We start from the raw sequence: 12,919 nt of genomic DNA on the forward strand, positions 1-12,919 counted from the left end.
ATGTAGCATAGAAGGGATGTCCAATAGTTTACAAATTAGCCAGACCCTGTACCCTTCTGGATCATGTGCAGCACACACCAATCTGTCATCTAACTTTTCCAAGCAAAGTAGAACTTCTGAAGGCACCCCCTACAGGCATAATGCCTAACAGAGTTTCTGTCCAATAGTCCACATCCATCTGGAAGATGAGGTGGTGAGTCAGGATTGGAATCTTGATTTATTATCTCTGGAGTTGCTGTGTTTGTAGCTGGGTCTGTGGTGATGAATGGAAAGAAACTTCTGCCTAATTAAGCTTAAGGTTATTCCTCTTGACTGTGGATGGTATGGTTATTTTCTTGTCCTTCATTTCCATTAGGACACTGGTTCTTAACCTGTCCAGTATGACCACACCTTTTCAACATAAAAAAAGATTGCAGATCGCTTCCATCACATGAGAATACAACTACTATTAGTATCTGTTGATTGAAGCAATACATGACAAAAAGATCAAAATGGCAACACTCAGTCCACATATGGATCAACTGATCCCTTGTGAAAAGACCACAGGCCCCAAGAGGTCCCCAGCCCTCAGACAGGGAACCACTGAACTAGGATATCATCCAAAGTTGCAGTTCCAAAAGGTTTAACCACCGCCAAGGGAAATGGAAGAGTCAGGGCTTTTTTTCAGCTGGAACGCGGTGGAACGGAGTTCCGGGACCTCTTGAAAATGGTCACATGGCTGGTGGCCCCTCCCCCTGATCTCCAGACAGAGGGGAGTTTAGATTGCCCTCCACGCCACAATCTAAACTCCCCTCTGTCTGGAGATCAGGGGGCAGGGCCACCGGCCATGTGACCATTTTTGCCGAGGGAGATTGAAACTTTAAAAAACTCCCCCCTTGTTCCAGCTGACCCAAAGTAACGTCATTGTGCGGTCCTGAGTTCCATCACTGAGTTCCACCACCTCTCTTCCCAGAAAAAAAAAGCCCTGGGAAGAGTTATCTATGTTCCAGTGTTTTAGTGGGAGTTTCTCCTAATAGCAATGTTAGCTAAACTGGCACATGCTACATACTGCATAACATCAAAAATGGAATCTTTGGAAATGTTTAGAAGATTATAGTGGATGTGAAGGGATCAAGATGAGGATTCCTGATGCTCTGTCCACAGAATTACTGCTCTGGAGAAAATAATACTATACAGGCTCTAATGATAAAGGCATTGCCCTCATGTATCTTATAAAAGGTCAGGTAATTTCTTTTGTCTCCTTGCTGTTGGAGACAAGTGGCTTACTGGGGTCTAGAGCTCCAGTCTCAATATGAGAGTGGCCACTAGAGAATATACTAGTAGCTTGCCTAAGGAGTCCTGGGTTTATCAGGAAGAACATAATGTTTTGGGGTGATCCTCAGCAAATTTCTGCTGGCTGTAGGAGAGGCCCACATATTAAGCATCATTTTATCAAAGGATTCTGGGTAGAAAATGACTTGAGGGGAAGCATCCATTTTTGAAAACTTCTGAATCCTTTTGGACTCACTAGATTGAAATTGTGTTAGATAGGGAAATCCCTGAAGCAGAAAAATCTGGGGGAAGGGGTGTCTACAACCTGAACTTTGCCCCCCTACCCATTAGCGCTCTCCTCTTTCAGATACCTAGTGCAATGGTGGGAAGAGAATGCTCCCTAAGACTGAATACATTACCACCTGTTGTTACATTGTGGCTCAAGTCAAGCCTGTTCTGACAGGCAAGACCCATGCTTATGACTTGTTTATGAGCCCTATGCCCCTTTCCTCTTGCTATGCCATGTAGATCTGAGAGATCTAACCTGGATTGTCTGAAGAGTGCGGTGTGCTCTGTACCTGGCTGATTTGTAAGCTCTTGCTGTGGTATGTAAGGGAAGAGATTTCTTTTGCGTTGGTTTATTATGCCTTTTTGGCACCAGTCTGCTCTGATGCCTGACTATTGCTTATTTAATCCACGTACAGAGATCAGGGTGGCCCTATCTGAGGCAGTTAGTGGAAACCTATGCTCCAAGGAAGGAGGTGCTGCTGTTGCACTGAAACCTCTTTCTACATCCACATGGCTAGCCTGAGTGCTCAGGAAAGTTGAGCCTCCAGCAAGACAGTTGGGAGTACACTACTGCCACATTTTCATGGGTCCTCTCTTTCTCTGCAGTTATGCGCAATGAGTCCCCACGTGCCTTCAGGAGCCACTTCATTTTTGCAGCAGCTGAAACAAACTGCACAGGGACTGAAGAGGAAGCATACGTTTAAAAAGCGTATCTGCTCCCAGAATGTCCTGCTTCTATATAAGCAGGGCAGGGTATATTATTCCATCATAAATGAAAGGACTCTTCAAGATCTTTAGTGCAGTCTTGCCGGTGGAGTAGGGTGGCAGCACTAACTCTCACAAGAAAACTCTCCTTCACAGAGGGAAAATAGAATGCTTTGTGTACTGACTTCTAAGGATATATTTAAAATGCTCAGCAGTTGTTGTTGATTCAGTTGATTAAGTTTAGTAAGAAATGGCAAGATTTATCACGAATCCTTACATAGTGCCACCATGCTACATTAGTGTTGTTCTTGCAGCTCGAGTCGTACCATGATGAATTTAATGCCTAAAACTCATAATGAGGAATGTTCATTTACCATGTTGATGCCCAAGACAGAATGGTGCATGTTAAGAAGGTGGGAGCAGCTCAGGAGCAATCCAGCCTTTGAAGCAGAAGGTTCATATATAAACTGCTCCACATCATGGAGAACATTCCAGGATTTTTTTTCTTACTCCTGTGACTTGAGCAATTTCAATCTATATAGACCATGATGTGTTGGGCACATAATAAAATGTAAGTGTTTAAAATGTTTTTATCTCATTCCAAATGAAGACCCCCCCTTATTTATTGAACTAATTATAAGGGTTTTTTTAAAAAAAGATCAAACTTAACTTTAAACAATTCAATATGGTTTTAGAAATGAAAGCAAAACTAAATCAAAGAATGTCTTGTTTTATTAGAGCCCAAATGCATTTTGGAAAATAATGCTTCTTCAGGAGCTCTATGTACAGACATAAACATTAAAATGATTAAAATACAGCTGAAACTGTGTACAATGCAAAATGGCTCATGTAAAAACAGTATTAATTCATAGTCATATATGCAGAAAGTTGCTTTCCTGATGTTAGTTTATATCATCAGGCGTACCTGTTAATTTGCACTAGGACAGCTTCTCTCAAGAGAATTGTCCATCTTGGGCTCTTTTGGAGTCTTCTTGTCTGGTCCCACTTTTTAAAATGGAGTGCATTAGGGTCTATTTATGTTAAAACTGGATCCTGCTCCTCCTGCAATTTCTGCAGCTAGGAAACTACAACATATAATATTACAACAATATATATTTGATCCATTTTGTTTGCTAAATTAACATTATGGGCCAATGCAGATTTAAAAATTGAGAGAAAATATTTCCTGTGGAAGGTTGGAATGGGGATTTTTACTCTAGATATCTTGACAGATTATGATGAGTTTTTGTCACTTTCTCAGCTGAGGTCTAGATATGACTTGTTAACTTTTGCAGAATGGCAATATTTAGAAGTACAACGTTTGTTGGTATCCAAGAATGGCCCTGTAGCATTGAGTGTTTCAGAGTCTCCCTCACTTTTGGAAACTTACTGAATCTATGCAAAAAATGAAACCTACAATATTTGTTTTAAAATATTTGATGCTGGTAATAAATAAGATATCTGGAATCTTAGGAATGAATGGAATAAGGAATTGGGTTGCCCAATTATGCCAAAGCAACGGGGCAAGGCATTTAATGCTATACTTGTCATATCTATGGACCTTAAGCTGTATAATTCAGCAAAAAAATTATGTTTAGGGTATATAGGACACCACACAGTTTTATCTGTAAAGGACTAAGTACAATGTCTAATTGCTGGTGCTGTAGTTTACAGGACTCATCTCTGAAGCATAGGCTCTGACTGTGTCCAGTTATTCAATCTTTTTGGGAGGACGTTATTAGTCATGTAAATTTTGTATTAGAATATCCATTTTTTAAAAGATATTTATATGCATTTAAACTACCTACCTGTATCCTGGAATCTGACTGATGGTCAACAAAAATGGACTCTCTGTGCCCTTATTGTAGCTAAAAGATCTGTATAACACTGAAGAGACAAATGTCTACCTCCCATAAATCAGTGAATAGAGGACCTTACAGCTTCATCTATATTTGAACATATGGCATATAGATGACAACTGCAGATGGACTTATTTTTAGATATCCATAAACCTTTTATGGATCCTTGTGTAGATTTCTCACTAACGTTATCATGTGTTTATTTCTATTGTGCATGAGGTTTACTTTAAAATTTAAAAATGTATGTGGTGACTACATTGGAGGGTGTTCAGGTTGCAAAGGCATGCCTTTGATTACGCAATTAGCATACAAGCTATTTGAAGGCGTGGCTCTTTCACAGTAACAATTTACAGATATTGTTTTGGGAATCCATTTTATTGGGTATATCTAGGTCAAAAGATAATCCATCATCCATTCGACTCCTGTGACTAAGGTATATGGATTAATGTAGGAATAATTTATGTTTTTCGTATTTTCTTTTGAAATACTGCCCATGGATTATATCTTATAAACTTGCAGAAACTAAAATATTTTTCAGATGGTTTTAAAAAAACCTTTTTTAGAGAATAGTAAATTTTAGTCTGCTTCAGATAATGTTTTCCATGTTCCTTGTGTTTTAGTTTTTAAGAACATGTATTTAAGTTTCTACATATATGAATGTGAATAAATATTGTGTAAGCCAGAAGACATTTTGCAATTTGTGCACATTTGCGGCTGTATTTTAACTGTAATGACCAGACACAGATTATTTTCTAAAACACACTGGGCTCTTTTTGAGAAGCTGGTTTCTCTTTTGTTTTTATTTTAAAATGAAAGATCCACTAAAGTTTTATAGTACTCTTAATATTATCCATTTAATAAAGCAATTCTGATACCCTTATCTTCTAACTCTGAACACAATATATAATGTAAATACTAAAGGCTAGAAAGTGACACAAACTAAGGAATATAACAACAAAATAAAACTTCTAAGTATTCTGTTAGTTTTTTAAAAAATCAACTTTCATAGCTATGAAGAAGCCACACACACCTTGCGCCCACAACAGTATCCCAGGGACTGCATAACAGGGTCAATTTCTTGTTCGAAGACCTCAGCAAGTTTAGTGCAAAATTTATAGACTCTTGATGTCTTACGATTATAAAGCCAGGCGTTATTAAACATTAACCAGACATCATCCACATATTGCCATGGTTCTTGGTACTGTCCTGTATCCAGTTTGCGCTTAATTGTGGAAAGATCCATGGGATTCTTCACAATGTCGAAATAATCCTTCAAATTAAAAAAAAGAGGAACAATGCATCAGCTAGACATTTAGAAGACTAACTTCTAAATAATTCCAGAAACTATTAATAGCAGTATACACTGGAGATATGTGTTGGCCTCAAGACCTCATAAATTTACATTACAGCTGGCAGTCACCTTTGATCAATGCTACATAAAGGACTGAACTAGTTAAAACGCTGGACAAGTCTCAGAAACAAGATCATCAAAGAAAAAGTGAGAGAAAGGCTCAACTGGAAAGTAAAAATATTAAAAAAAATAGAATATACAAAAAAGATATTGCAGAGCTACAAAAAGTATAAAAAAGGGAAGTAAAGACGATTAAGAGGTTGGAGCACCTTTCCTATGAAAAAAGAGTGAAGGGTTGATAGTGTTCCATTTAAAAAAAATGTCATAGGAGAGTTACAATACAGATGCATAAATTAACGTATGGGGTAGAAAAAGTGGATACAGAAATCCCGCCCCCCCCCGGACACACACATAACACGAGACTTCAGGAGCATCCAACTGAGTTGATGGGCAGTAGACACAGCAAGAACAAAAGGAAGTACTGCTTTACTAAAAGAGTGAGTAAATTATGGAATTCACTGTGCATGGACATAGTGAAGGACCCAAACATATATGGCTTTAAAAGGAAGTAAGATTCATGGAGGAGAGGGTCCATCGGTGGCTGTGGGCATAGTGAGTGAAGCAAATCATATCTACAAAAATTCAAAATGCAAAGTGATGAGCATTAGGGAGAAAATTCTAATTTCATGAATTCACTGATTCAATTCAGCTTGCAGCCACGATCAGTGAATGACTGCCCTTGGGGCAGGGGTCCACAGCTTGCTGAAAATGTCAATTCAGTTTGCAGCCACAATAAAAATGGTAAATTCCATGCTACAGATCACCGGAAAAAATGAATGACAATAAACCTGCCAGTAACAGGAATGCCCTTCCTGGGGCAGCTTCATTTAGAATGAACAAATTCCTGTGGCAGCTTCATCTGGAATGCTATGTACAATTCTGGTCAACACATCTCAGAACTAATTCTGCAGAGCTAGAAACAGTACAGAAGAGGGCAACCAAGAAGCAAAAGTGGGGTTTGTTAGTGTACACAAATGTTGCAATGGTGACCGTCTTGGATAGGATTAAAGTAGGATTAGATAATTACATGGAAGATAGGACCATTAGTGGTTATGATGTCTAGATGGGACTTCAATGTCTGAGGGCAATGTACCTCTGAATGTCATTTGCTGGGGGCAGCAGCAGCAAGAAGGCTTGGCATGCAAGCCCCTGTAGGGTTCTTATGGGGCATCTAGTCAGCCACTGAGGGGAACAGGATGCTGGATTAAATAGCAATCGTTGTGATGCAGCCACAGGGCTCTTCATAAGTTCTTAAACAGTTGGTTGTATCTTTTAAGTACTCCACTTTAGCTGGGTCTGATGTGCCTTTTATTTTATTTTATTGATTTTTGTGGTTTTATAATTAATGTTTATACCGGTATTGATTTTGTTGTAACTCAGACATATTTTACGAAGAATGAGACTAATAAGTAACAAACACACTGCCTTGCTATTAAAGATATGTTTAGCAAAAAAGGCTGCCTTGAGAAGATTCACAGGAGGAGCTTACACTACACTGTAAGCTCCTCCTGTGAAAAGACATCCAGAAGTTAACTTGCTAGTAGCCCATACAGATTAATTAGGGTGGCATGGAGTGTCACCTTATTTACTGCTCAACTTGACCAAGGGACTCAGGCCAATATTTAAACATCCTGGGAGACAAATGGAAACCTCCAAAGAAATTACCATGAGGACCCAAAAATAATCAAGATTCATGACCAATATAAGGAATAAAGGTTCATGACCAAGCGATCAAATCAGCATTATATGTCAATGACATACCGATACTCCTTGGTCATCCAAATGATTCTATCCCCAAACTCTAGCAATTGACGAATGTGGAAAAATCTCAACTACAAGATCAACTCAGAGAACTCTACAGCCATGCCGATTAATCAACCCTCAATCCCCCCTTTATAATGGGCCTTTTCAGTTGAGTACGTAAATTCTAAATATTTATGGTGGCTGATCCCAAAGAATATTAGGAAGACCTTACTTCCATCTGCAGCAAAATGAAGATGACCTAAGTAGATAGAAAACACTGTCACTAACATTGTGGGGGGGATCAGTATATTAGAAAATAACTTTATTTCACAATTAATCTATATAATCTGAAAGCTTCCAGTTTATATGATGCATATATTTTCCCACTCTGATGATTCTACATTTATAAGGGATGGGTGGGAGAAGAGTACCACATATAGGATACAACTGGCAAGACGGTTTTGAACTGGCAGGGCTATAACATACTATGTTGCTTTTTTAGTGGAAGCGGTGGGGAAAAGAAAAAAGGAATGACCTGAGTGTGCTAGATCCGAAATTCAATGTATGTATATGCATCTCTATACAGGGCTGGAAAGCAACATGTTCATACAAACTTAGAAACCCAACTACAGTCAGATTTTATTTTATGGTCAAAGACAAAACACTACATTCATAAACAGAATAGTTATTAAAATGTATATACACTAATTACACAAGGAATATAAAAGGTAGCAAATGCATATTGTGAAATTGGTGCTGTGCCTTGATAGACTCTGGCAGCTACAGAAATCCAACTACACAATATTATCCCACTGTAATGGATTTAGGATTTACTCTAAGCTTGGGCCCATAGCACAACAACTATCCACTTTGAGGAAGAACAATGCAAAACCTATCTAAGCTGGATGACTTGTTTCGGGGCAATTGCCCCCGCTGACACTTCTAGGACATGCTGCCTAGTTTTTATTGCCTGATACAGTTGCACTCCACTCCTAACCCTGCACACAACCCCAAAAATCCTGAGTGAAAAATTCCTATGATTCTAATTGTTAAGTGGTTTGGATCTTTTTGGAGGGAATATGAGCATAACTGCCTCCTCCCTTCCTATGGAACCCCTCAAATAAAGACTGGCCAGAAGCAAGCCTCTGTCATTTTTCCTCACATGGCAGCCGTCAAGACCAGAGAATCCCTGTAAGCTTTGAATTGGCTACACACTGTATGTTTTTAAATCTAATTTCTGTATTTCCCTTCCTAGTTTTGCTCATTTGTCTGTCGACAGGCACTTCATATTAACTTTTAAAGAAGGTTCTAAATCTGGAAAGGCTTCTTCTGGTTAAGCTTCTCCCATGAGCCATCAGCTCCACACAAGCTACTAACCGGCTTTCTCCATCATACACTGAAATTCAAGGACTGTTCTGGGGCACTCAAGCCCAGCCACAAAGAATTAATTCCTCAGATTGTAGTAGTTCCAAAAAGCAGAGGGGCTAGCGGCTGCGGATAAAGCTTCTTTACATTCATACACCTAAGAGTGGAGCCTGAACGTCTTTATCACAGCTTTTAGTAGGAGATTAACAGCTCACACGTGGTGACATCGATGAGCAAAATACAGGGTAAAGTTACAAACTAAAATAAAAATATTTATTTTATTTTAAATATAGAAATATTTATATATATATATATGAAATATAAAATAAATGTAATATAAATTATATATAATGTATTTATTATAAATATAAAGATATACAAATATTTAAAAACAGCCTGCTAACCATTTGAATTACACCACACAATTCAAGAGGTAAACTTGGTCCAGTGTTTTTTTAAAAATATTTCTAGAGTATACTGGTTGCCAACACTAAAAACATTTTTCCTCCCTCCTTTCTCTTTTTGCATTATAGACAAGAGCATCGGGAGCATTTTTATATTGGTTTCTAAATGTGTGGGTATGTTAGTTTAACATAAATATTGTACAATTGACCACTGAGGAAGGCCTGAGAGCCAAAACGCATCTCGTCTGTCTTTGTGTCGGTTATTGGACTGTAGCATCATCTGTATATGGAGAATGTTTTAGTTACTTTTAACAGATGGATGTAGCCTGTAATTTAGGCCTTATGTTTTTAACTTGTTTTTAAGTACAATGTTGTGTACACTCATAATAAATACTTATTTGGAACATTTTTATTTTAGTTTGTAACTTGACCCTGTATTTTCCTCAGCCTTGTTTGGTTTGAGTCTGCAGGAGCTTCAAAATCATACTGTTACTTTCTGCTAGTTAATTTTTCAGAAACACGTAGTTGAAAAGCGTGCCTTCCATCTGTGAGAACAAAGTAAACCAGACAATCAATAATCTCCAGAAACACAATTAGGATAGTACCCCCACCCCAAAAACGCCCTAAGATCCACAAACTGCTATACAGGATTGCATAAACTGCAGTTTGAGAGGATTCACAGGGGAGCACATGTTTGTTCAGGAGCCTTGGACCCAAACTTTGAAGAAATGCCTGGAAACATAGCGATAGCAGATGTAATCCAAAAGAGCAAAGATGTAATATGCTCCCAACATCCAACAATAGACAGCCACATTTAAACTGATTTAAGGCTAAATGATAGCCTATCATCTCATATGGATCAGCAACTTAAGGACAACATCACTGACTAGAAACAAGTCAGAAGAGAATCCTTAGAGCCATTTTACATATCCCTCAGAAGACAAAGTTTTATTCTCCCTCTCTTAAGTAGAGGAGTCATAACTGGATGAGGCATGAAAGAAACACTCCTGAAGGATGAGGTAACTGACCAACAGCAGCGGTATCCCACAAGAAACATCCAACAAATATGACAGCCCTTCAAGAGAATTCTTGCTCTTTCATTCATATTCCTCCTCTATTCATTCACCTGCTTCTTCTTCTAATAATTCTCTGATTTCTACACTAGCAAATAATTTAGGAGTTTTTCACTCTTCTCCTAGATGCAGAGGAGTTAGCCGTGTTAGTCTGTGGTAGCAAAATCACTCTTCTCCTTTACTGATCAGAACCATACAATTTCCAGTTCATCACTTCAAGCCTGCAGTTTCTTTGAACTTCCCTGCTCAGATAGATCCTTCTTGGCTTTCCTTGTTCTCATCCATCCCTTCTCACCTCTATCAGCTTCAGCTTTTATTTTCAGTGTCTTCCTCTTCCCTAATCAATTCATTACAAGCTCCTACTAACATTTAAACTCTTTCACGTTCTTGACCATTTCTCCTCTTCCTTTTTTGTCTCACCACTAGAGGTGGGCATGAACCGGGGAAAAAACAAACCGTGCGGTTCACGGTTTGTCCTGTTTCACGAACCACAAACTTTCACAAACTTGTCCCTGTTCGTGAACTGGTTAGTGTGGTTTAAATGCCCCTTTCCGTGCTGCTGCGAAGTGGCAAGGAAAGGGGCATTTTCACCCCCAGATCAGCTGCTTGTTGAGGATCTCCCCACATGCTGCTGATACAAGCCTGTGGGGATGAAATACCCCTTTCCCTGCCACTTAGCAGCGGCACGGAAAGGGGCATTTCAATCCCCTGATCAGCTGCTTGTCAGGGATCTCCCCGCCAAGCAGCTGATCCAAGCCGGTGGGGGTGAAATGCTCCTTTCTTTGGGGTTTAACACGAACCAAACAAACCGGCAGACCAGTTCTTGGAAATTCGTGGAAAATGGGCTTCCACGAACCACTGGTTCACAAAGCACAAACTGGCCCAGTTCGTGACAAACTTTAGTTCGTCTTGCGGTTCGTGCCCATCTCTACTCACCACCACCCACTCTGTACCCTTCATGACCAACCTCTGTCTGCAACCTGCAATCTCTCCTAGGTTTTTCCATCAGCTGCCCCTGGCTACTAGAATCTTGCAGCCTCTGATCTTCGGAAGTTCTTCTCGCTTCTGTTTAAAAAAAAAAAGTGGAAGCCACCAGTTTTCCCTCACTCTCCTTTCTGGATGTCTTCTTCTTTTCCCCCTCTACTCCTGTACCCTTTCCCCTAATGGTTTAGGATTTCAATCAATTATAAGCCTCAGGACTAGGATGTGTTTTCTTTGTGTGTGTGTGTGTGTGTGTGTGTGTGTGTATACTATATCTAGCATTTTTACTTGTTTCATCATACTAACATTCATCTTATAATTGTGAGTTAGGATATGCACATGATTTCCTAAGACAATTAAAGGGATTCCCAGCTGAGGCAAGGGAAATGAACATACCCCAAAGAGTTCTTGGCAGTGGGTTTTTGGATGGTGCAAAGTTTTGAAGTTTCCCAATAAGAAGGATATCTCCCATGAAGGATGATGGAGATTTCTGTGCTTGATCCCCTACAGGTGAGCAGCTTCTCATCTGAATTGGATCATTTGGATTTAGTGACATTCTTTCTGGAGATCAAGTCCACCATCCTGCATCAGACTTTCTACCCCTCCCATGTTTGTCCTAGGCATTTTAAAATATTAGTAATGGGGATGTAGGTGGGAAAACAAAAATAAGCTTAGATCCAGTGTGGCCCATATGCCCTGATTCCTCTTTGTATAGAGAAAAGGATAAAAGATGAAAAGATTATACCAAGAATACCTTTGATAACAAAGAAACAAAAGTCCAAGGGGAAATACAGCTTGGTCCGCTAAAGGAAGAGAAACTGCAGCAAGTGACAATAGAGCTGTTGAAGATGACATGATTTTTTCTGCAGAGACAGGAGGATGAGAGACTCTGGGGAAGGAGCAATATCTCACTGTCCACTCCAAAGTCAGCCTCTTTCACGTCAAGTCTGCTTCCTCTGATGACTACCACCACGTGTCTGGACCACCGCCTAGCAGTGTTAACTTTATATGAGTCTGTTGTTAGAATATGTCTTGCTAGCCAGCATAAGGAGGCACTGGTTAGCCCCTTCTCCTTGCCAAGAAACATTAAACATACACTGCATCTGGACAAGAAAAGTTCCTCTTAAAATAAAGAGGCATTCTCAAAGAGAAGGCTCCAAGCTAGAGCTCAATCACCTGTGCTTCAGGACCAAGTTATGAACTTCAGAAGATCAGCATTCACCTCTCTTGCTCTCTAGAGCCCCCTCTATGTGAGAAGAGATAACTAGATTTTTTTCCTATGCAGTGAGTCCTTCTTTGAGAATCCAACCATGTCTCCATGATACCAAATGCTTTAAAACATGGTCCTGTTGTCAATGTTTGTGTTTTTAAGAAATTGGGACTTTATTCCAAACTTGAAATATGTCCTAAAAGGGTTTACTTCCCTCTATGCTGAAGTTCCTCAAAGCAACTAATCCTCTGAATGCACCACATTTACTATCAGCTATCACTTGGGAAGGGCACTCATATTTTACTGAGGCAAGATACAAAGCCTTAGTGTAAAGACAACCTCCCATAGCTGCCCCACAAAAGCTACATTGCTGACAAAGGAGAAAGTATCGTAATAAATAACTCACCGGAATACCCAGGAGCTGGGGATCCACGGGCTGCCTGAAAGGCAGAGACTCGGGGTCCTGCCGATACAAAGCTTCCAGAGTAGGCATGAGAGCCTGGCGTAGCTCTTCTGGTTTAAAGACTGTTAAAATATTCTAATCAGTTAATGCAGATCACCACACAGATCAACAGACATTTTTTTAATTCCTGAAATAATGACGTAACGTTTTTCCTCAATGGGCATTA

At 39.5% G+C, this 12,919-nt stretch overlaps 1 protein-coding gene across 3 annotated transcripts in view; it reads right to left on the bottom strand.

The window, feature by feature from the left end:
• CREBBP (CREB binding protein) overlaps positions 1-12,919 on the bottom strand; it is a 166,115-nt gene that overhangs the window by 50,914 nt on the left and 102,282 nt on the right. For all 3 annotated transcript variants that reach the window (XM_054995489.1, XM_054995488.1, XM_054995487.1), the window contains 2 exons: positions 12,697-12,815; positions 5,134-5,373 (listed from right to left, as the gene is read on the bottom strand). In XM_054995489.1, coding sequence (XP_054851464.1) covers positions 5,134-5,373; positions 12,697-12,815 — 359 coding nt within the window. The remainder of the gene's footprint in view (positions 1-5,133; positions 5,374-12,696; positions 12,816-12,919) is intronic.

The sequence above is a fragment of the Eublepharis macularius genome, chromosome 12 (genome assembly GCF_028583425.1).
Source record: "Eublepharis macularius isolate TG4126 chromosome 12, MPM_Emac_v1.0, whole genome shotgun sequence".
NCBI classification, from domain to species: domain Eukaryota; kingdom Metazoa; phylum Chordata; class Lepidosauria; order Squamata; family Eublepharidae; genus Eublepharis; species Eublepharis macularius.